Genomic DNA, 22,904 nt, shown 5'->3' with positions numbered 1-22,904 from the left:
CAATAATGATTCAGCAGGACACAGGCCTAATGGTTTAAGTAACCTATAAAATATCCAAAGGCAAATGCCAGTTAGAACAGGAGTAGGATAGAACAGGAGGAAAATTTGTCAATATTTTTTCTTCAAATTGTACTCACATATGAAAGTTTAACATTGTTCTACCATTGTTTAACAGTGGCATTTGTAATGGCAAGGCTATTAGGTAAGATCATGGGTGGCTTCACATTACTGTGGTTAGGTTAATGTTGAAAGGTCTTTTCTAAAAAATAAACTGTAGTGTTTGTTATGAAAAAGCTAATAGCCTAAACACATTTAGAAACCTTTAATTACATCTTTCAAAGCTGAAGCCTAATAAAAATAAAGCCTAATAGAGTCGCCCTAATAGATTTTAATATTAATGATAACAATCATTTTATATTAATCATTCAATCATATCAGTTAGTGTTACTGCATATATATATATATATATATATATATATATATATATATATATATATATATATATATATATATATATAGAGTACTGTGCAAAAGTATTAGGTGCACTATATTTTACACAAAAATATGTTTCATGTTAAGATGGTTAATTAAAATGTTCTGCTTTTAGTGTATCAATAGGAAATATCAATTATAGATTTCAACACTCCCTTTGCAAATTGAATAGAAGAAGAACAAGGAGCCTTACAACAGATGGTATGGCCCCCGCAGAGCCCAGATCGCAACATAATCTCAGATCTCAACCAAGTGGTTAGGGCGCATACCGCATGGGCTCAAATGCCATGAGCAGCGAGTTCCCTGTTTGATTCCTGGCTGGCCGGATCATTTGCTGCATGTCATTCCCCTACTCTCTTTCCCCACATTTCCTGTCTCTCTCCACTTTCACTGTCAAAAAAGGGCATAAAATGGCAAAAAAAAAAAAATAATAATAATAATAATAATAATAATAATATATATATATATATATATATATATATATATATATATATATATATATATATATATATATATATATACACACAGGTCCTTCTCAAAAAATTAGCATATTGTGATAAAGTTCATTATTTTCCATAATGTAATGATAAAAATTAAACTTTCATATATTTTAGATTCATTGCACACCAACTGAAATATTTCAGATCTTTTATTGTTTTAATACTGATGATTTTGGCATACAGCTCATGAAAACAAGATCTCAAAAAATTAGCATATCATGAAAAGGGTCTCTAAACGAGCTATTAACCTAATCATCTGAATCAACTAATTAACTCTAAACACCTGCAAAAGATTCCTGAGGCTTTTAAAAACTCCCAGCCTGTTTCATTACTCAAAACCGCAATCATGGGTAAGACTGCCGACCTGACTGCTGTCCAGAAGGCCATCATTGACACCCTCAAGCAAGAGGGTAAGACACAGAAAGAAATTTCTGAACAAATAGGCTGTTCCCAGAGTGCTGTATCAAGGCACCTCAGTGGGAAGTCTGTGGGAAGGAAAAAGTGTGGCAAAAACGCTGCACAACGAGAAGAGGTGACCAGACCCTGAGGAAGATTGTGGAGAAGGACCGATTCCAGACCTTGGGGACCTGCGGAAGCAGTGGACTGAGTCTGGAGTAGAAACATCCAGAGCCACTGTGCACAGGCACCAGAAACAGCGGCAGAAGCGCCTGACCTGGGCTACAGAGAAGCAGCACTGGACTGTTGCTCAGTGGTCCAAAGTACTTTTTTCGGATGAAAGCAAATTTTGCATGTCATTCGAAATCAAGGTGCCAGAGTCTGGAGGAAGACTGGGGAGAAGGAAATGCCAAAATGCCTGAAGTCCAGTGTCAAGTACCCACAGTCAGTGATGGTCTGGGGTGCCATGTCAGCTGCTGGTGTTGGTCCACTGTGTTTTATCAAGGGCAGGGTCAATGCAGCTAGCTATCAGGAGATTTTGGAGCACTTCATGCTTCCATCTGCTGAAAAGCTTTATGGAGATGAAGATTTCATTTTTCAGCACGACCTGGCACCTGCTCACAGTGCCAAAACCACTGGTAAATGGTTTACTGACCATGGTATTACTGTGCTCAATTGGCCTGCCAACTCCCTGACCTGAACCCCATAGAGAATCTGTGGGATATTGTGAAGAGAAAGTTGAGAGATGCAAGACCCAACACTCTGGATGAGCTTAAGGCCGCTATCGAAGCATCCTGGGCCTCCATAACACCTCAGCAGTGCCACAGGCTGATTGCCTCCATGCCACGCCGCATTGAAGCAGTCATTTCTGCAAAAGGATTCCCGACCAAGTATTGAGTGCATAACTGAACATAATTATTTGAAGGTTGACTTTTTTTGTATTAAAAACACTTCTTTTATTGGTCGGATGAAATATGCTAATTTTTTGAGATAGGAATTTTGGGTTTTCATGAGCTGTATGCCAAAATCATCAGTATTAAAACAATAAAAGACCTGAAATATTTCAGTTGGTGTGCAATGAATCTAAAATATATGAAAGTTTAATTTTTATCATTACATTATGGAAAATAATGAACTTTATCACAATATGCTAATTTTTTGAGAAGGACCTGTATATATAATTGAGTCAGTCTGGGATTACATGAAGAGACAGAAGCAATTGAGCCTAAATAGATAGAAGAACTGTGGCAAGTTCTCCAAGAAACTTGGAACTTCCTCTCTGTCAACAACCAAGAAAAACTGTGTCCAGGTGTACCTAGAAAAATTGGTGCTGTTTTGTAGGCAATGGTTGGCACACCAATGGTTGGCACACCAAATATTGATTTAGCTTTTTTATGTTTACTGGACTTTGTATGACATTAATTGATAAATGAAAATTATTTATGGCATTATTTTTGAAGACATCCTCACTGTGCAAAATTTTTCCCCAAATGCCTAAAGTTTTGCACAGTACACTATATTTAAGCAAGGATGATGATGTGTATTTTAAAAACTGATGATGTAGGCTATATGTCTCAACTTTACCTAATCAGTGCTGTTTATAATGTATGTCTAGCAGTTTGAGAGGTTTGATTTCCTCCATATAGCGTTTTATTCTAGAATGTAAATCTGTAGAAATCAAATGGGTCACATAAGTTTTGTGTTTCCACCAGCCGCCGCAATATCGAAGTGTGACTGAATCACGCAAGTTTCGCTCTGCACTGTTCCAGAGCTCTGCCGATCTTGTCTCTGGAGCACACTGGTGTGCGCTGCAGCAGTTCACGAGAAAGCATGCTTCATTCGCCCACACAGATGCGCATGTAAGTTATGAGAGGCATGAATACAATTAAATTTCCTTTGGCAGCAGCTCCGAGTCGCCTGACAATTTTAAATGCTGGAAAAATCCTGAAAAAACATCAACCACAACAGTGGCTAGTAAGAGTGACAGTTACCCACAACAGACGATTTTGACTCGCATTTGGCAGGTTGGTGGGAGTTAATTTTAAACCATGGACATCATATTCTGCCAAAAGTGTCATTTTTAAATTATAGCTCTCACTGAATTACATTACAGCTGTGGAAGAAAATGGAAACATATTTTTTTCTATGACCTAAAAATATAATGCTAAAATTACTCAGCAGGGCAAAATCCTTATTGTTGAGCCCTGTAGGCCAGAGTAAAATTTGTTATCAAGACAAGGCTGTTGGTTATACAGAAAGTATATGATGCAAATGCAAAATATTAAGCAGTGATGAAAGACTTGATTTTCACAGCTGTGTTCCAGGTATTTCCTAAAATAAGTCTGAAGGACATTCTTTTCCAAACACCAATCCCTAACATGACCAAGAAGTGAGACAGGAAACAGTAAACACAGGTGGAATATACTGAACGCGGTTTCCGTCTGATTGATGTCTGCAGGGTATTAAAATTCCATTGTGGCAATCCAGTTGTCCCCTCCAAGTACCCTTGCCAGGAATGAGGTGGCCTAGTGCAGTTTTCCACTTCTTCTTTTATCCAACAAAGTAAATGTCATTCATGCAAAATTCATGAATTCATGAGGGGTACAATAACAATTTAAGTTGTCATCCAACAGCCAACTAGTCCAGTGGTTTAAACTTGATATTGGAGTAGGGAGTGTGGGCTAGGATTCCAAAAAATGTCAAGTCTACATCTAGAGATGTAAGGGTGAGCCCTATGCAATTTAAGATTTTAAATAAATTCTATTGGACCCCCTCTAGATTGTATAGTCTTGGTCTTAAAGACACACCCACCTGCTGGTGATGCCATTCAGAAGATGGAGACACAACCCATTTTTTTTGGTGGTGTGTTAAGATGCAAGATTTTTGATTGAGGGTTCAGAGTATTATGCGTGACGTATTGGACACTCAAATTACATTTTGCCCCAGACTCTGTATTTTAGGCGATGGGGTGGTCATGGTCTCTCCATTAAAGTGGAGAGACATGTGTAGTTTTAAATGCTTGTGATTTTATTTTTTATTTTTTATTTTTTGTGTGTGTTCACAAGTTGGACCACAGGGATGTTTGTTGGGGGTCAGTGTGGGGTTGGAGATTGAGAGGATCAACTGATTGCTGAAACAACCATGTACTATTGTGGTGCTTTTATGGCAGTTTCTCCACATGTGTCGTACCCCACTCCTTTACAATGCAAGTGCAATACTTTATTAGTTCAGATACCACACAATTTGATTACATTCAAACAAAGCTTGTAAATATAGCTGATTATCTTGCACTATAGCAAAATATAGCATGGTGTGAGGAACAGGGTGAAAAGTGCTTTTGACCTGATAATCTGCTGTTAAAGTGAATAAAAGTAATTGTTGTTGAGGTGCCTCTAGTGTTCATTTCACCAGAAAAATGAACAACAAGCCACAAAAGAAATATTTCATAAAAATGTAGGTACAATAATGTGATTCTGAGACCAGGTTGCTGTTTTTGAGCATTCCACCACAAGCATTGCATTCTTTTTTTAAGATTAACATTTTTATTGATTCATAGAATGACAAAGAAAAACAAAACATATATACAGTGAATCAATATTTAACTCCCACTACTCCCCTCTCCAAGCAAAAACCCACTCGCACTGCATTTTTAAAACGGTGTATCAAGTTAATAATAGTCAAACTTTTAAAAAATCCATCTCGATAGCCCTGCATTCTGTTACATTCCATTCAAGTCTTATCTAAATACTCCTTAAAAGTGAGAGACGAAGTACATATTACTCACTTGACTGTCGGGACTCCCTTAGTTAAAGTTTCCAGCAACTGAAAAAGCACTTCAGGCTTGCTTGAAAAAAATCAGCGTGTTCTCTTCAAGTGATCAATGTTCTTCTTTTTTTTACTGACAATCTGACTAGATGTATCCAGGGACACAATATGACTTGCAAATGCCCTGGGGCCAATTATCTCCAAGGGCCCCCCTCCATCCAAAAGTTGTTGAGTGGGGTGGGGGTTGTAAACTAAAATAAATAGGCACTACAGTAATTTCTGTATTCACCAAAGCTGCATATGGACATATGTGTTCTATGGCAATCACACATTCACACGGTAAAGTTACTCTATGAATCATATCCTAAATCACTCCGTTACTCACTCTATTACCATTCTTAATTGGCAAGTGTGTCATACCTCCAACTGAAGAGAGTGACATCTCAGCAAAACTGTCAGCAAGTGTGACACACTAGGCCAAAATCGAGTTGTTTGGAGTCTGCCAATGTGACGCTGGCTTTAGTAAATTAGCTGTTCAGGCAACCCACCGGCTAGTCGATTTCGATAACATGTAGTTTTGCACATCCCTAGAGTTGACACAGCATGATCCACAGTGGTTTAAGTTGTATCCAGTACAAGACACAGAACAAACAGTGGTGAATGAGATGGGTGAGAGAATCAAGCGCATTTGGACAAACTGTCTGGGCGTAGTCTTTTTTATACCCTGGCAGAAAGAGCAGATCGGAGCGGTGACTGCATGGCCTGGCATTAGCCGGTTCTCATCAAGCCCTCTGTGCCCCCCCCACCCAATCCATTTATGCAGTGTGCTTACCTCAGCAAACCGCAGCTTGAGCTAACAGCATGTCTATCTCTGCTTCACTTCCACAATGATTCTCTCATACTCTTATCCCCAGATCATACTCTGCCAATGCCATTTTCCCCTACTAAATCTTCACCTTAGATTCCAAATCTCCCTCCCTTTTTATCATCCACTTTAGTTCATATCCAAAAACAGATTGCTTACATTCAAGAATAATAAAAGGATTGTTTGCACAGCAATGAACATTCTTTCATCATTTACTCAATGTCATCATCATTCACAAGAATTTTCACTGCTTTCTTTCATGCAATGAAAATGGATGAGGACCAGGGGCTTCCAAGCTCCATGAAGGACAAGCATCATAAAAGTAGTCCATATAACTAATGCACTATATTAGAGTATTCTAAAGCCATATGATAGATTCAATATTTAAATAGCCATTACATAGTCATGAAAATCAGCCATTGACAGACAATATCATTGGACAGCTTGGACATTTTGCTATAAACAATTATTTTTGTGTGAAATATAGAAATTTGCCTCATCAGAGTTTGGTTCATAATTCTTTTGGGTTTGCTATATATCGGAATTCACTATATCATAGCAAACTAAAAGCATTTGAATAATAATACATGCATACTAATGATCGGCTCATTTAGTTTGTAGATCTCTGTATAAATAGCTTCAACTGAGGCTTTTGAATGAAGCTCGACATTTGCATTGCTGATCTGTGGGTGTGGGGAAATAAATCTGGTCCCAATACCCTAATCCCCTTTCACAGAACATCATCTATTTTACTATTTCATGTAAAATAAAGAAGGCAAAAACTAGAGGTACACATTTGAGCAAAAAAAACAACACCAAAAAACAATAGGACATTCATCTAACATCTTCTCATCACTTCAAGTATTGTGTGATGTGAGTTTAATTCATTTCAATTTGGGTAACATAAAAAGGGTGATCGCTGGAATCGCTCTACCTAAATGTTTTAATAAGGACTAGGCTAATTCCCAAGAAGCCCAGAAGAACCTGACCTAAATGGTAAATTACTCATACTGTATGCACTTTGCATGTTTAACTGTGTCATTCAACATATATGGAGACTTGTAAATCTGTGTCCTTAATTCTCTGAGACTGATGCAGATTACAGCATTCAGGGATTTGGACTTCTTTCAGTGGCAGGTACAGAGCTTCTAATAGCCAACAAGTAGTGTCCAACACTGATCTAAATATACTAATGTGCTGTTTCCAATGCTACAATCGCTATCTAGTCCCTCCAGGCTGGGAGCCTGTCTGCTAGCCTGTTTGTTTGAATACACAGCCTGCCTGACAAAATATGCCCTTTAGACAAAATTGTGCCCTTTTGGCAAGGTAAAAGAGAGTCCAAGGTCTTGATTTGCCCAGTTAAATCATCAAGGCATGGAGACTGGAGCCTTATGCTTGTTTTTGAATTCTTTTGATGTCTCTTTTCATATGCTTGCAACCAAAGTGATTGAAAATGGTGAAAAACATAAAAGAAATGTTGACCAGTTACAGGGCCAAAGATACAGGCCAGTAGTTTCCCTTAAAGGTTTTGAACATTCAGTGCCAGTTAAGATTAATCAAAGGCATTTGTGACATACTGTTAATGAAAAATAATATCAAATAATTTTGCAATCTCAAACAAATTACTATGAGCGTATGTTTACAGTTCATAGCATATGTGAACCATTTTCATGGATGGTATTAAATAAAAAATTGAAACTGCTAGTTTTTGTCGTTCAGAGTGCTGTGAGTGTATTTAGGAGTGTATGATCTCTTCCCTTAATCCCCCTTCATCAGCTGACTACTGAGCAAATTCATACTACGTTTCAGAATTAATCATAGTGAATGTTATTGTGGGTGAGAGTGAGGCTAAGCACACAGCCAGATGGACTTCACAGGGACACTAAGACCTCACTGCCACACCAGTATCCTACATAAACAATATCCAGTACTGTTCACTTCAACAAATCAGGCTCAGCTTCACATTAGAAATCTGTGCATATGTAAATGTTACTAATAAAATATCTTTACCTCTGTAAATACATTGCAAATTATGACTTTATAATATACCTGGCTATTCCATATGTAGGCACACATCATATGACGTACCTAAAGGGCAAAAAATATATTTTCTTTCTCTGCATGTTTTTTTCTACGTAATTTTCCTGTAAAAATAATATCCTTAAAAATATAGATAAAAACATTGTATTGTTTAGAGGACATTTTCTCAAAAACAAGGTTTTCTGACAGCCATCAAGTAAATGATTACATCTCTGCAATGGTTTGGGATAGAAATAAAAAATTATAATATTAGAAAGCTGAACTGTTCCTTTTTACTTTAGTGCAAAAATCTCAAAATGTGATTCTGGGTCAATACGACTCAAAATAATGGATCAGGACACATGTTTTTCGCTGAAAACAAGCTTTCTTATAGATATTTAGTTATTTTTAATGGAAAACGAGACAAAAATACCGATTAAGAAAATTGTCTTTGCAGTACACGTATAGTAACTGCATATACCTACATGTTGAAGGGCCAGTTGGGTGTATTTAAAGAGATATTGTCACAAACATTCAATATTAAAATATTACAAGAATATTCCAGTCCATTGACACTATAGGGGGCATAAAAGGCCTTTACCAAATTTGTAAATACTTTTCATGATAGCATTCGGATTCAAAGCTCACCTCTCCTCCACTGTCTCAGATAGTTCTGAGCTTTCAACCAACACCCACACAAGGCAAACAATTTCTCATAAATCCTTGATCCACTAACAGAAGCCCGGTCCCTGTCACAGACATGAATATACACTTTAAAAAGGGATTAGAGCACATTTTTCCACACAGATTTCATTTGCAGCCATTACGATGGGCTCTTGGCTTCAAATAAGATATTTGAAGTGCAAAACTAAAAAGTCACATTAACATAAATGAACGAAACTGAATAAACCCCAAGCGGGATTTCTTATGATTTCAAAAAGCTTCACGGTTTGTTATAAATGTATGGGACATTAGCACTTGAGTACTGTGCACTTTCACTTCCTGAAACTCAATGTATCTCATATCTCAAATTCAGATCATACAGACCACAGAATGTCCCCCCCTTGAATCAGATTATGATTTCCAGAAATGATCACCTCAGCCATTTGACATTTCAAGCAGGGAAAGACAATTTTTATGCTTTAACTTGTGCAAATGGTTATTGAGGCTCCTTGTGCAGTGCCTGTAGCGATGACTGACCTTGATTGAAGAACAGCTCTGCAAATAGATTCAGTCTCTGTAATGCAATGATGTCCACATATAAGTGAAACAAGTAAAGCTATGGAGCCAATTTAGAAATGTAACTCACGTTCTTAAACTTATTAAAACCTCAACAGAATGCATTTTGGGACTGATCTCATTAATGCACATCAGTAATGGAGCAAGAGAAAATATTCTCTATACTTTTTTGCTTAGATTTGTTTCTAAGGACAAAATGCTTTTGAGAATAGCCTTATCACAACTAAAAACACAGGATGTGCAGGGTGACTTATTGGTATTTATAGATATTTGTATGTAATGTTTACAGGTAGGACGTGTTTGATAGACACTGAAACATACAATATCAACATATTTACTTTTTTTGCAAATCCTCTGACGACTGTGTGTGTTCTGAAACTTACACCTCTCTATGTCTCTAAAGTTGATAAAATGTAAAACGTTTATGCTTTAGATCTGGTCAGTACGTTAATATTCTCTGTTTTGGTGTCAATGTAAAAATGCAAAGGTGTATGTAATGATAGTGAATTCGGCGACAGGAGCTCAAAGGTCCTGCTGCTAATATCATGCTTACCAAAATTAAATCTCTGTCCCCATTGGCTGAAGCTGGAAGTCCACATAGAGGCGTCAAAACCAAGGTTTTTTTTTTGGGTAAATTATGTACAACTGACAACAGGAATGCATATTTCATTTAACATATGCAAACATATGCAAAAATTTAGAGCAAAATGCAACCACCAAATCACCAGCAAATGTACAGCTTTAGAGATGTACATGTATCAGCAGCATGAGAGGGAAAGATGATCACATTGGAGTTCATGCAAAAAGGTACATATGTTGACATTGACATTCAGTTGCAACATTTTGATTTCTTGTTCGATTATGTTGATAAAACCGCACTTTACGTTCGAATACCTACAAATACTAGTGAGGTCATGTTGAATAATCTTTATGTCCACTCAGACCTGCTCAGGGAATTAAAAAGGAAACTGGCCTTGTGAAATTTCTTAACAATTGATAAATTGTTAACAAGATCTACTGTAAAATTGTCTAAGAGATTAAAGAGGTAAGTAAACTAACTCAGATATTGACAGGCAATAGTGACCATACACTTGAGTCTTCTGTTCGCTGCTAATATTAGACTAACTAACAAAACTGAAATGAATCGCAAGACCAGGGCATAAAGACAAAGACCTTTTTGATGTGGGGGAAGTCAGGAGCTGCCACTAGAAGGAAACTGGAACACTTATTTTAGCAGAAGAGTTTCCTGAAGGGAAGTACCACCGGGCCAGAACCCAGTGGGATCTCTTCTCCGAAAGCTAATTTTTGTATAATGAAATTTCAGATGAATCTTTCTTTGTTAATGTCAACTCAAAATAAAGTTAGAGTCTGGAGGCAAGTCTGGAGCAAGCATATTTAGTTGAACAATTACAGTAAACTTTGCAAAGTTCTCACCAGTGGACAAAAGATTTAAGACATCACTAGCTTTGTTGTTCATCCAAAACAGGATGAAATCAGGGATTATGTCTTTGCTTCATAATCTTGTGCAACATGATCACATGGGAAATTGCCATGTTGTTTCCGATACTTCCAGTACCCTAGAATCAGCCACATTATGCCAACTCACTGACAAGCGCCTTCTCCCATCAGACATTTTTACATCAGTTTGGTGTTTGGGTTGGGGGGTTGAGTTTATAAAATATTAATCCTCTTTACTATTACAGCCTGCACAGCTGAAAACATCTCACTTCACAACTCGCTTTGGAAACTGGGGGCAGTTTTTTAATTCCAGTAAGCACAGACAGATTTAAGATAAAGAAAAGTCAACTATTATGATAATTGATTAATCTGACAATTATTTAGTTGATTAATTGGTCCCAATTTTATTTCTAGCTTTATAATCCACAGTTTGTCCAATGCTCTTCTTTAAACATTGCACAAATTGAAGGTTATACCACAAACAAAATTAAATGTACACCATCCATTGTATGCAAAAAGGTTTAAAATATTAACCGTTTAATACAAAAACACCAAACTAACTAATTAATAATGGCATTCAATGTCAATTGTTTAAATTTATTTTTTTATTAGTTAGACTTTAACCTTTTGGTTTAATATATATGACAAAAACAAACAGTAGATATTTAAAAAAACAAAAAAAATGTAACATAATTTGTACTGACTCTTATCAGCTTTTCATATACTAAAACTTATCTGGACACTAATGAAACTTGGGAATTTTGTAGCCTGGATCTTTTCTAGAGATGCACTGATCTACCGGCCAGGGACCGGAATTAGCCGATTTTCCGCATGCTCGGCCGGACCGGTGACTGGCCGGTCAGCCTCACGTCTTTCCGATTCCAAGCCAGTCAGTTTTGTTGCCAGCGGCGCAGGCAATAACATCACAGCCGCACGTAAACATGTCATTGGCGTGGAAGATCTTCACTGTGAGTGAAGAATATATAAAGTTTGAAATGTTTAATAAATGTAAGGCCAAAGTAAACTGAGGGGGGAAAACCACAACAACTTTCGGAACAACAAGTCTAATTAGACATTTAAAACACCATAAAATAAATCGGTATCGGCAGGTCACACTTGCAAAGAAATCGGAAATCGGAATCGGCCAAGAAAATTGCAATCGGTGCATCTCTAATCTTTTCATGACTGTGAGATGGATATGCTTTCACTTCTGTAATGCCAAGGGTCAAGAGCCAGGCAAGAGTCAAACTTTGTTCTGAATATATATCACACGCAAGCCGGTTGAAGGAAAAGTAGACAGCCATGATCTGAATCAGCTGCCTTTCACAGACAGCCTTGAGTCCATGATGAGAGAAGCCAAAGTATCATCTACCCACACAGCACACCACAATATCTGGGAAGTGATAACACTGCATGTACTCTCATCAATTAGGCTACACTGCCTTCAGACCGCATTTTTTATAGCATGCATCACTACTGTACTGTTGACTCTTACTAGCCTTTCCAAAGTGCAGTATGCTACATTGAAGATCTATAGAATTTTCATCAACACTTTACAAACTGCTTTTTCAGTGTTTCACCATCAGTTCCTCAGGGTAAGCTTCCAAGCTGAGTAGATAAACCATTCATACACAATTTGGCCACACAATTTTCCCAATTCCCAAGATAATCTCTCTGGCTTTCTTGTCTTGAGAGCATGTGCAAGGAATGGGGTTGTTATAGTTTTAATTATAAATTGTTTTTGTTTAGTTTCCATTTTAGTTTTCACTAACGACACAAAAAGCCTTTATGATAAATTAGGTCTAAATTAGGGTTTAAATCGAAGAGAAAAAAAAAGTACTAACATCGTTCGTTGGTTAGTTTATTTTTCTTTATGGGAGCAAAAGTCTGGAACTGTATTATTTCTTTTGATTTCACCATCTTGTATTACTTTTACAAGTATGACGTTTCATAAGACTGGGTTAAAAGTAGGGATGCACCAATCCGATACCTGGATCGGTATCGGCTCCGATATTGAAGCTTTTAGACGGATCGTGTATCAGTCCGACTATGTGTTAGTCATGTTCGTTACTGTCAAGCATAAAAGAACCATAAAACACAATTAAAGTAGTTCATATGACTCATGTGTTTTATTGAAAGTCACTTGAAGATGTGTGATAGCTCTGTGAATCACAAAAGGTTGTGTTTAATAAGTAAATATATAAAATGCGCACGCAACTCCAGCGCGTTACTGAATGGCGCTGCTCTATTTACACACACACTCGCGGCTATTTTTAGCCTTCACAGCGGTGTGCAATATTTGAGCGCTACCCACGAACAACATCTCAGATGTAGATGCTCAATAGTTCGGTTCACTTATAATCTGCATTTAGAACGGCACTAGATGTGCATTTTACCAGAATTTGAATAAGAATTGAATTAAACTACTGTGAACTTGCCTACAAACAGACACATACGGGACTTCCTGGAGAGTTCAGAATGTCAAAATAAAAGCATGAGGGTTTAAAAGTTAAAGGTCCGCGTTTGAGATATATTATATTACTATTATAATATATTATTATTTGTTTATAAATGATAATAATATTTAAGTTGAATGGATTAAAAAAAATAACTGTGTGAATTAAAAGTGAGCTGATATCTTACAACAAATTTGAACAAAAAAAGAGATCTGAATCCTTCAGATATTGAAGTCCAGATACAAGTTGAAAATTTTTTGCCCAAAAAAAATTACATATAATGGAATTACTGTTCATTTTGATACTAAATTATCCAGTATATTAGTTAATAATAAAGTGTTTCTTAATAAGCTATACATTTATATTGAAATAATGTGTAGTTAGAGGTTTGTGTTTCTTTACATATTAAAAGGTACACCCAATTAGTTCCACACAATAATATAAAGATATTCTAAACTTATTATGCAAAAACACAACAACACTAGTATCGTATCGGTATCAGCCAATACTGAGATTTCTGATATCAGAATCGGAAGAGAGAAAGTGGTATAGGTGCATCCCTAGTTGAAAGGATTATATACCGCTGTTAAAGAGTTTGATTATGGGTTGCAAAACATTCTTTAGCACTTTTAGCCTTTCAAATGTAGAGAATGTCTATATATAATATCTGTTTTCAGACTGAGATTTTTTAAAAGGGAAAAGCCATGTAATATATCCTCCCCTTGCAATGGTTGTCCACCATGATGAATGGCTGTAGATTATTAAAATTGTGACCTGATGTTTAAGGAATGCAAACATCAGACTGCAGGACGCTAGAGAGATAAACTCCCCCCAGGTGAGTTTGAGGTCTGGACTTTGCATCACAAATGTATACGGAAATGGTTTCATTTTATAGAGTCTGGTACACCATTAGAACTGTGAATTTACAGTCCTCTCTGTGATTTGCCCAATGTTTCTTGGAAACCGAAAGCAAACTGGAGAGTTGTTTCTGTGTTCTTGCATGCTTTATTTGTGCTCAAAAGACCTAAACAGAAACTAAAAAGGCTGAAACTCTGCTCAGTCTGCTGAGCAGGCAGGCTACTTCATCCTCAAGAGGCAATGGTTGTGCTTTGGCAAAGGCAAATGTTGCTATTGGTTTCATTTGGAGAGGGATGCAAGTCACAGTGCACCAATGTGACATTAAGACATTGTCACAAATAAGATCTCTTTCAAACCTCGATTGTATCTCCAAGGCAGCAATGACAATAAATGGAGAGCATTTGAGACAATTATGTTTCCTGCTTCTCTGATTTTTCTCCTGAGAAAAAGACCCTAATCTTACATAGTTCTCATATGAAGTGTCAGCTAAATTTGTGCTCAGATTTGCCAAGATACCAAAGTGTGCAAACAAGTTCTTCTTCCCAGACAACATTTTCTGAGCTATATGAACCACATACAGTTTATAGCTCTATACGTTTACTGTATTCAACAGATGCAGTTATATCAATGGAATTTGTGATGTATTCTAAAATTGATATTTGTATTATTTAAACTGGAGTAACTTGCTCATAAATGGCATTGGTGAGATTTGTGAGGACTGAGCACTTCCTGACTTTTCCTACTGCAGTGTTACACAATACATCCTGTGCTGTGATGCCCTGCAGTGCAATCACAAATCTCCAACAGAACTTAAGTTGAAGGAAACATGCAGGTCCATGGTGCTGCTGCTACAAATTTGTTGTCTATTACAATTCAGCTTCATGATGAAGTACCAAAGCATTTCATCATCAATCTCAACCAGGCCAAACTGTAATACATAGCTTTAATTTTGGAATACGTTCAATGCATTTACAGAATGGTGGACATATGAATATTGCATTGACCTAACAGGAGGTAGAAATGGAAAGAAATGTAACAAATAATGAAAAACAATCTCTTATACTCTCCTAATACCATAAGAAAGCAATACTTTAGAACACTTAAAAACCTAAGACGTGTCTTTAAAAAAAGACATCTGATATAAACTGATAGGTGACCCGACATTCAACTAACTTCACACCACACTTCAGTGTAAATGACACATTATTAATCTTGATGAGACTTTTAAGTCTGAGCATCACATATCCATATGCCTTCTTCAGATCAGCAGCCTGAACATTCCTGCAAAAATTATGGTTTGATATTTGAGAATACTCTGATATTCTATTCTATCCCTTGTTTCACCTTTCCTTGTCCAACTTCAAAAGCCTGTCTATTTTGAAGCCTATGGCTCTGCACACATCAAAACCTTTTAAACAATCATGACAGTCCACTACCTAAAAAATGTCCCACAACCCATCCTTAGAAGTGCTCTCTAGACAATTTCATTTCAATGTCTGATGCATCACACCCAAGTGCAAAACCCAAGTTGGGTATGGATGCTTGATTTACTCAGCTCCTACCCTGAGGAACTGTTGGCATAGCTTTGATATGGTGGATTGTAAAGTGTTGATGACCCTGTTGGTTTGACACAGAGTTTGCTTTGTGTTAAAGATTCACAGACACAGCTGTGTTGGTTGTACTGTAATGGCACATAGATGAACACCAAGAAGAAGAACGTGAGTTTGCTTAAACATGGACAGCCACACTATTATGTGTTTTGATTATGGGAAAGAGGAGAGAGTCATTTTTAATTCTGTTAAAGTCATATGCTTTCATAGATGTAGGACAGACATATTGTTTAGACCAAGGTTGTTTACAAAGTCAGTTATGGTTAAAAAATCTTTGTCTTTAATCCCCTTACGTCACCTGTGCATAATGGGGTAACTCTAGGACATCAGTTTATTCAAAGCAATAATCATACAATCAAGCAAATAACAATGTGTGAATGTAGAAATCGAGAGATCAAGTGAAAAAGTTTTTTGAATATATTACCCAGGGCATACATATTTCACAAAAGACCAGTTTGATATATCTTTAGATTGGTGATGTCCTAACGAGATATAAGTGGGACAGCTGAGATTCTCAAGTTAATAACATTTACATTAATCAGCCACAACTTTAAAACCACATGCCTAATATTGTATAGGTCCCCCTCGTGCCACCAAAACAGTGCCAACCCGCATCTCAGAATCACCACAATTGTACAGAGCGGTTATCTGAATTACCGTAGAGTTTGTCAGTTCAAACCATAGCCATTCTTTGTTGACCTCTCTCATCAACAAGGCATTTCCATCCACTTTAAATCCATATTATCCATTAGGAGACACAACCATCAAATTAACACACTGGGATTCAGACGTGTGTGTTTGAAGCATGGGAAAACCACACATTGAATATTAAACAATATCATGTAAGGGGCCAATTCTAAACAGCATTTTGCACTCCTAAACAGTAGATTTTTTCACTTGTTTTGACTATAAAAACTCACATGACAAATATGAGACAAAATACACATGTTAAAAATACATTCTCTGAAAAACCTAAATATCTTATGCAGTGTTGCATAAGATGCATTATGCATATTTTTTTTTACAGAAAATCAAAACAAAAATGATTATCAAGAATACAATTCTAGACCTAATATCAAAGGTCTTACTAGAAATTATGATCTAACATTAATTTTTCTTGATAAACAAATATGAACGTGCCTGGTAACACGTGCATGTAAAATGGCTAGAAATTAGCATTTTAGCTTAGCGTAGAGCTGACAATTGACACAAGGTTTATTTCTATTTCTTATAGAACTTATATCACTTCAGACTTAATTCTCTGTTTGCTTGTATGAATGTAACACATCTTAAGAAAGTGTTTCACCGCTGTTCAAATGCACTTTGGATTGCATCATTTTATATGTATAAATGTTTTCCATCTGAAAGAACTAAATATTAAATGAGACAAATGACAATAAAATGCAAAGTAATCTATTCAGTAATCAAAATACCTTTTGAATGTAACTGCATTCTAATGACCAATTATTTAATTTGTACCTGTAGTGGAATACAGTTAGTAATATTTATATATATATATATATATATAAACGCTGTTAAAGCATTAATTTACCTAATTTGGCATAACTCTTTCATCATGTTCTTGGCATGGTGTTGATGCATTCTGAGGAGTATACAATCTGTGTTTTTATGTGAGTGAGATGAGTAAAAAGCAATTTGACAAAAATATACATCCTATTCCTATTTGTAAATGTATTTTACTATGAGTATATTCCAAAAGGACTCCCGAAACCTACTACTCTTTTTATAATGTCCGGATTAAAGCCTGGATAATATAACATAAATTACTGTTATACAAATACATGTGGAATAGTGCACATTAAGAATAACTGTACAGTGAAAAATATGATGTAAAGCCTAATATTAAAAATAATATATATATAATAAAATAATAATAAGGAAAGACCATGGCTCATGGTCTTTCCTTTATTGAAATTATTGCAAAACTTTGTTATAATATCCTTAAGAACAATAACAATATTAAATCTAATAGTTCTAAAAATGTAATCTGCGTTTAGGGAAATTGCGGCGAGTAGATCCCATTTGGAGATGAGCAGGACTCACATGGTCCAGATTGTTCATTAAAGTTTTTTCTGTTTTTGTTTCAGCAGGCAAAGTTGTGTAGTTTTGTATATCTGTATACAAACAAAATGCGTATAATTGTTTGAATAAACAAAACAGGTTACTAATACGGAGAAAAATAACTAATAAAAAATCATTAAATCAATTTAATTAATCATTAAATATTAATAATAAAAACAACAAGAGTAATAATAATAATAATTAAAATAATAATAACAGCTGAGCACAAACACTTTGTCATTACATCGAACTTTGTATTGTTGACAGAATTTGGCCCTTGGTGATAACTAATCGGGGAAACCTGATAACCCTATAGGTTATATATACACTGGCGGCCAAAAGTTTGGAATAATGTACAGATTGGTACTTTTATTCACCAAAGTGACTATTGAAGTGAAAAATTACTATTGCAATTTGAAAGAAATCTTCTTAAACTACTTCAAAGAGTTTTCTTCAAAAAATCCTCCACGTGGAGCAATGACAGCTTTGCAGATCCTTGGCATTCTAGCTGACAGTTTGTCCAGATACTTCACCCCATGCTTTCTGTAGCACTTGCCATAGATGTCTTGTCGGGCACTTCTCATGCACATCACAGTCTATCTGATCCCACAAAAGCTCAATGGGGTTAAGATCCATAACACTCTTTTCCAATTATCTGTTGTCCAATGTCTGTTTCTTTGTCTTTTTGTTTTTCTGTTTCAAAAGTGGCTTTTTCTTTGCAATTCTTCCCATAAGACCTGCAACCCTGAGTCTTCTCTTTACTGTTGAACATGAAACTGGTGTTGAGTGGGTAGAATTCAATAAAGCTGTCAGCTGAGGACATGTGAGGCATCTATTTCTCAAACTACAGACTCTGATGTACTTATCCTCTTGTTTAGTTGTACATCAGGCCTTTCACATCTCTTTCTATGTTAGGGCCAGTTTTAATTTGTCTTTGAAGACTGTAGTGTACACCTTTGTTTAAAATCTTCAATCTTAGCAATTTCAAGCATTGTACAGCCTTCATTCTTCAAAACAATGATGACTGACATGTTTCTAGTGAAATCTGTTTCTTTTTTGCCATTTTTGACCTAATATTGATCTTAAGACATGCCAGTCTATTGCATACTGTGGCAACTCAAAAACAAACACAAAGACAATGTTAAGCTTCTTTTAATGAACCAAATATCTTTCACAAATGTGTTTGATATAATGGCAAGTGATTTTCTAGTACCAAATTATCAATTTAGCATGATTACTCAAGGATAAGGTATTTGAGTGATGGCTGTTGGAAATGGGGCCTGTCTAGATTTGATAAAAAATTACTTTTTCAAAAAGTGATGGTGCAGTTTTTTACATTAGTAATGTTCTGACTATACTTTGTGATCAGTTGAATGCCACTTTGGTGAATTAATGTGCCAGTTCCCTTCCAAAACAGCTAAATTCCAAATTTTTGGCAGCCAGTGTATGTATATATATATATATATATATAATTTAGGGTAGATTACTTCTGAAATGTAATCTATCACCGATTACAAATTACTAGTGTTGTCAGTCGATATATTTTTTAATCATGAGTAAATTGCATACTTTTTCATAGTTAATCATAGCAGATTTTGAAAGTGCTGAAATTTGACTTTATACATCTTTTCTTGTCAAGATGCATTTTTTTCTTTTTAGGAAAGTATTCAAAAACAATGTGTAACAACATAATGCTTTTTAATTTTTTTTCTCCAAATAAAGCCTTCCACAGCATAAAGATAGAAATGCACTAAAATAGCACCAATTCAAGTAGCGATAAATGTTTCCCAAAAGTCTAGCAACATAAGAAAATAATTATAATTACAACAACATTAAAATAATAACACCACATTTCTAAGGGTGCTCCCCCAACATAGCATTACTGCGTTCCAGTTTAAAGAGAGCTGCACCAATATAAAGGCCAGTTTCATTTCAACACAAAGAGATTAGATCCCTCACTGGACTGTGCAGGATGCACGCCATTCATACATAAACAACAGGGACCTCAAATAGTTTGGGACATTTACTGTATGTTATAACAAATGTAGAATTGCCATCAGGTCCAAAGATGATGAGAGCATACAAATAAAATGATGGCAAATTGACAAGAACATCTTGCCTCGCCCATCTCTGTCCTGCAATGCAAATGGTGGGGAGGTCCATGGGCGCTGATGTACCTAAATTAAGAGCTAAGAAACTAATAAAGCATTGTAAAAATGTGTGTTTTACATCATCAACTGCTCTTGCTTTCAACTAGCGAATCACGCGCTCTGTAGAGGAGACTCCCTTGAACTGAGCAAACAGTACCGAATATCTTGCACAACTCTCGGGAGGTCAAAGAATTAGCTGCAATCAATGTTAAGCTATGGAGTAAAGCAAATACGCGTGCAAAATATCCGAAAATTACGGAATATGTATTTTTAAATCCAAAATGTATCGTAATAAATGCACTTTAAAGTTTAAGAATCCAAAACCCATAAAAGATTTGGCATCAAAAGGTTTCGCATCCATCCCAGACGCATTTTTTCTTGCATCCTATTCTGAGATCCCATTCGCATTTAGTTATAATGCAAGTTCAATTCTCTTCCACTAAATGCAGTAGCACCATATTAAACCCAATGAATGCGTTTAAAATAGATTTCATGTATCTTACCAGTCGGTCGCCGACGTCTCATTGATAACGTCCTGGTAGGCTGTTAAAAGGGCCAGTCTATTCTTGCTAAGATTCACAGCCATGTTGCTGCCACTGCAATCATCCATACCAGCGTAGCAGTGATGATGGGGAGCTCAAGAGGAGTGGAGATGTTGCGCGTTGAACAAAGAGACGCTGCTGCTGCTCTCTGGTGCGCCGTGCGGTCCTAGTGCCGAAGAGTTCTGTGCGGTCTTGGCTGCATCCGAAAACGTAGGTAGCTAACTTGCTGCTGAATCAACTAACGGCTTAACCGACAGCGTTTTTTAATGAATGGAACTCGTAAGGAAACTGGACTCAGAACAGTTTGAAAAGCACCTTATTTTCATCCTGCCCCCAGCCTCCAAATGCAGCATTTTCCAGTTTTCAGACGCAGCCAATGTATTAAAAGACGGCCTCATCTTAGGGGTGCGTTCCATTCAGAAGTTATCATAAGTCCTATACTTACGCAGATTTCACCTTCCACTGTAAGAGCACTGTCATTTAGAACTTACCTTTAAAGGTGCACTCGGTCATTTTTTTCACCATTCAAAAAGTATTACTCCTAAAGAAATGTATTGTAATTTTGAAACATATATATAAAATCATAATCCCTCACATGAGATGAGGACATTAGTCATATCAGTAAACTTATAAAAGCTATTTTTCTACATGGGGCAGGGGCGTGGCCATTTTAGAATCACGTGACCAGTTGAACACTACTTGCTTAATCTCAGTAACTGTCTTGATATTGAATACTTTCACTGTTGGATTAAATTAATGAGCCTATGGCTCATTGTAAATAGTGAATTTCCACAATGGCATCTGTAACTAAAAACTCTTGATTTTGAATGATGCTGCATCCACACCACTAGTTGTCACAGTAAGTCCAAGATTATACAAACAAAATTGTTACTGAGGGCATCTTTAAAGTCATTTTCATTAGACATACTAGCTGTGTCCCTAATGACACACCACTATGCACTTGCAAAATACCCTATGCACTCAGCCATGTAGTGTATGAATTTTTCAAGTGTAGTATTCTCCCAAATGGAACACTTTAGGGTTGTTTACTACAACATTCGTCGTTTAACAGCTGACAGAAGTGATGTTTCAAATGCATGCGAAATGTTGCCACTATAGCTTTAGCGCATTAGCCAACCTCAGTTCAATACTTGTATCTTAAACAACGTACATATTCACACATCTTGGGGTGATGTTAAAGCATTCAACTCACATTTGTAAGGTGCTGTATCCACTGAAGTTTAGTTTCTTGCTACATTCAATTTTATTTACAATGTACCCTTTTCAATGGGATGCATTTCTGCATTATTTAGCGGCATAAACCTAGCAAACTTGTTTTATATTTCCAATTTTTTATTATTTAGTGCAAATTATAACAATGTACTTAATATTATATTACCGTGGAATTTATTAAAAAAAAATGAGTTATTACAGTTGTGATGAGGCTTCTAATACAGAGAGTGACAAAGAATTTGCCATCTTCTCTCTCATAACTCATAATCCACCGCTCTCCATTTTATTCTTAATTTATGTATTTAATAGTGGCATTTTTATTTTGATGTTTGAGCAAATGGATAAGCAAAAATTATATTTGCTGTGGTCTCCCATTCACCACTATCTAGGTTGTCTGCAATCCTTTACTTTGGCGTTCCAAAACCTGGAAGTGAGAAAATGGTCCATGGTTTTGTCAGTTCAACATTGTGGCTAGGTACGGCAAGCCGTGAGCGCTGAATGCATGTAGTGTCCAACATTCCATACTCCATTTTGACGGTTGGAGAAGTGCATCATCCGGGTTTTGTAGTACACTTCTTTCAGTTGCATTTTCAGTGTAAACATAGTACTCGCACTACTTACACTACAAAATGGCATAGAGTAGTGCAGAAGTGTGTGGCTTGGGACTCACCTCATGCTGTTTAGTATGACCTTATGGCTTTGAAATGCCCTTTGAAGGCATAATTTAGGCCGGAACGTGTCAAAGGTGGACGAGGTGCAAAAAATTGGAACAGAATGCAAGTTTTTTTTTTTTTTTTTTTTGAACAATTTGACACACAGTATGAAAAAAAAAACAAAACTGAGACGTAACGCAACGGACAAAAACATCCATCTGGCGCATGTGTACATAGACTAACAGTTAAAAACAGTGTACAGTAGATGGAACGCAAGGCAAGAACATGTCCTTTGTTAAGACCCCTTATTTCATGTGTATCAGGGAATAAAAAGAGCATTACAAAAACTAACGTACATAGCATTTAAAAAAAAAAATCTTGGGCCTTTTAATAGTTTAATAAAATAATCTAAATTGAATAATAAACAATAGGCTATAATAATAATAATAATAGGCTAATATATATGCATATAACTATTCTAAACCTATTATTTGTTTAACTCAAATAAAAATCTTAAATAGTTTAATACTAGTTTAATAGTAAAAATTTAAATTTACATGTTATATCTTAATATAAATCTTGAAAT

At 36.1% G+C, this 22,904-nt stretch overlaps 1 protein-coding gene across 5 annotated transcripts in view; it reads right to left on the bottom strand.

Moving 5' to 3' along the window:
• The window catches only part of LOC127624619 (drebrin-like), a 124,389-nt gene extending 103,846 nt beyond the window's left edge, over positions 1–20,543 (bottom strand). For all 5 annotated transcript variants that reach the window (XM_052099412.1, XM_052099414.1, XM_052099415.1 and 2 more), the window contains exon 1: positions 20,394–20,543. In XM_052099412.1, coding sequence (XP_051955372.1) covers positions 20,394–20,500 — 107 coding nt within the window. In that variant the 5' untranslated portion in view covers positions 20,501–20,543. The remainder of the gene's footprint in view (positions 1–20,393) is intronic.
• Positions 20,544–22,904: the final 2,361 nt, after the last annotated feature.

The sequence above is a fragment of the Xyrauchen texanus genome, chromosome 31, assembly GCF_025860055.1.
Source record: "Xyrauchen texanus isolate HMW12.3.18 chromosome 31, RBS_HiC_50CHRs, whole genome shotgun sequence".
Classification (NCBI taxonomy): domain Eukaryota; kingdom Metazoa; phylum Chordata; class Actinopteri; order Cypriniformes; family Catostomidae; genus Xyrauchen; species Xyrauchen texanus.
This window is presented reverse-complemented; position numbering and strand designations above follow the sequence as displayed.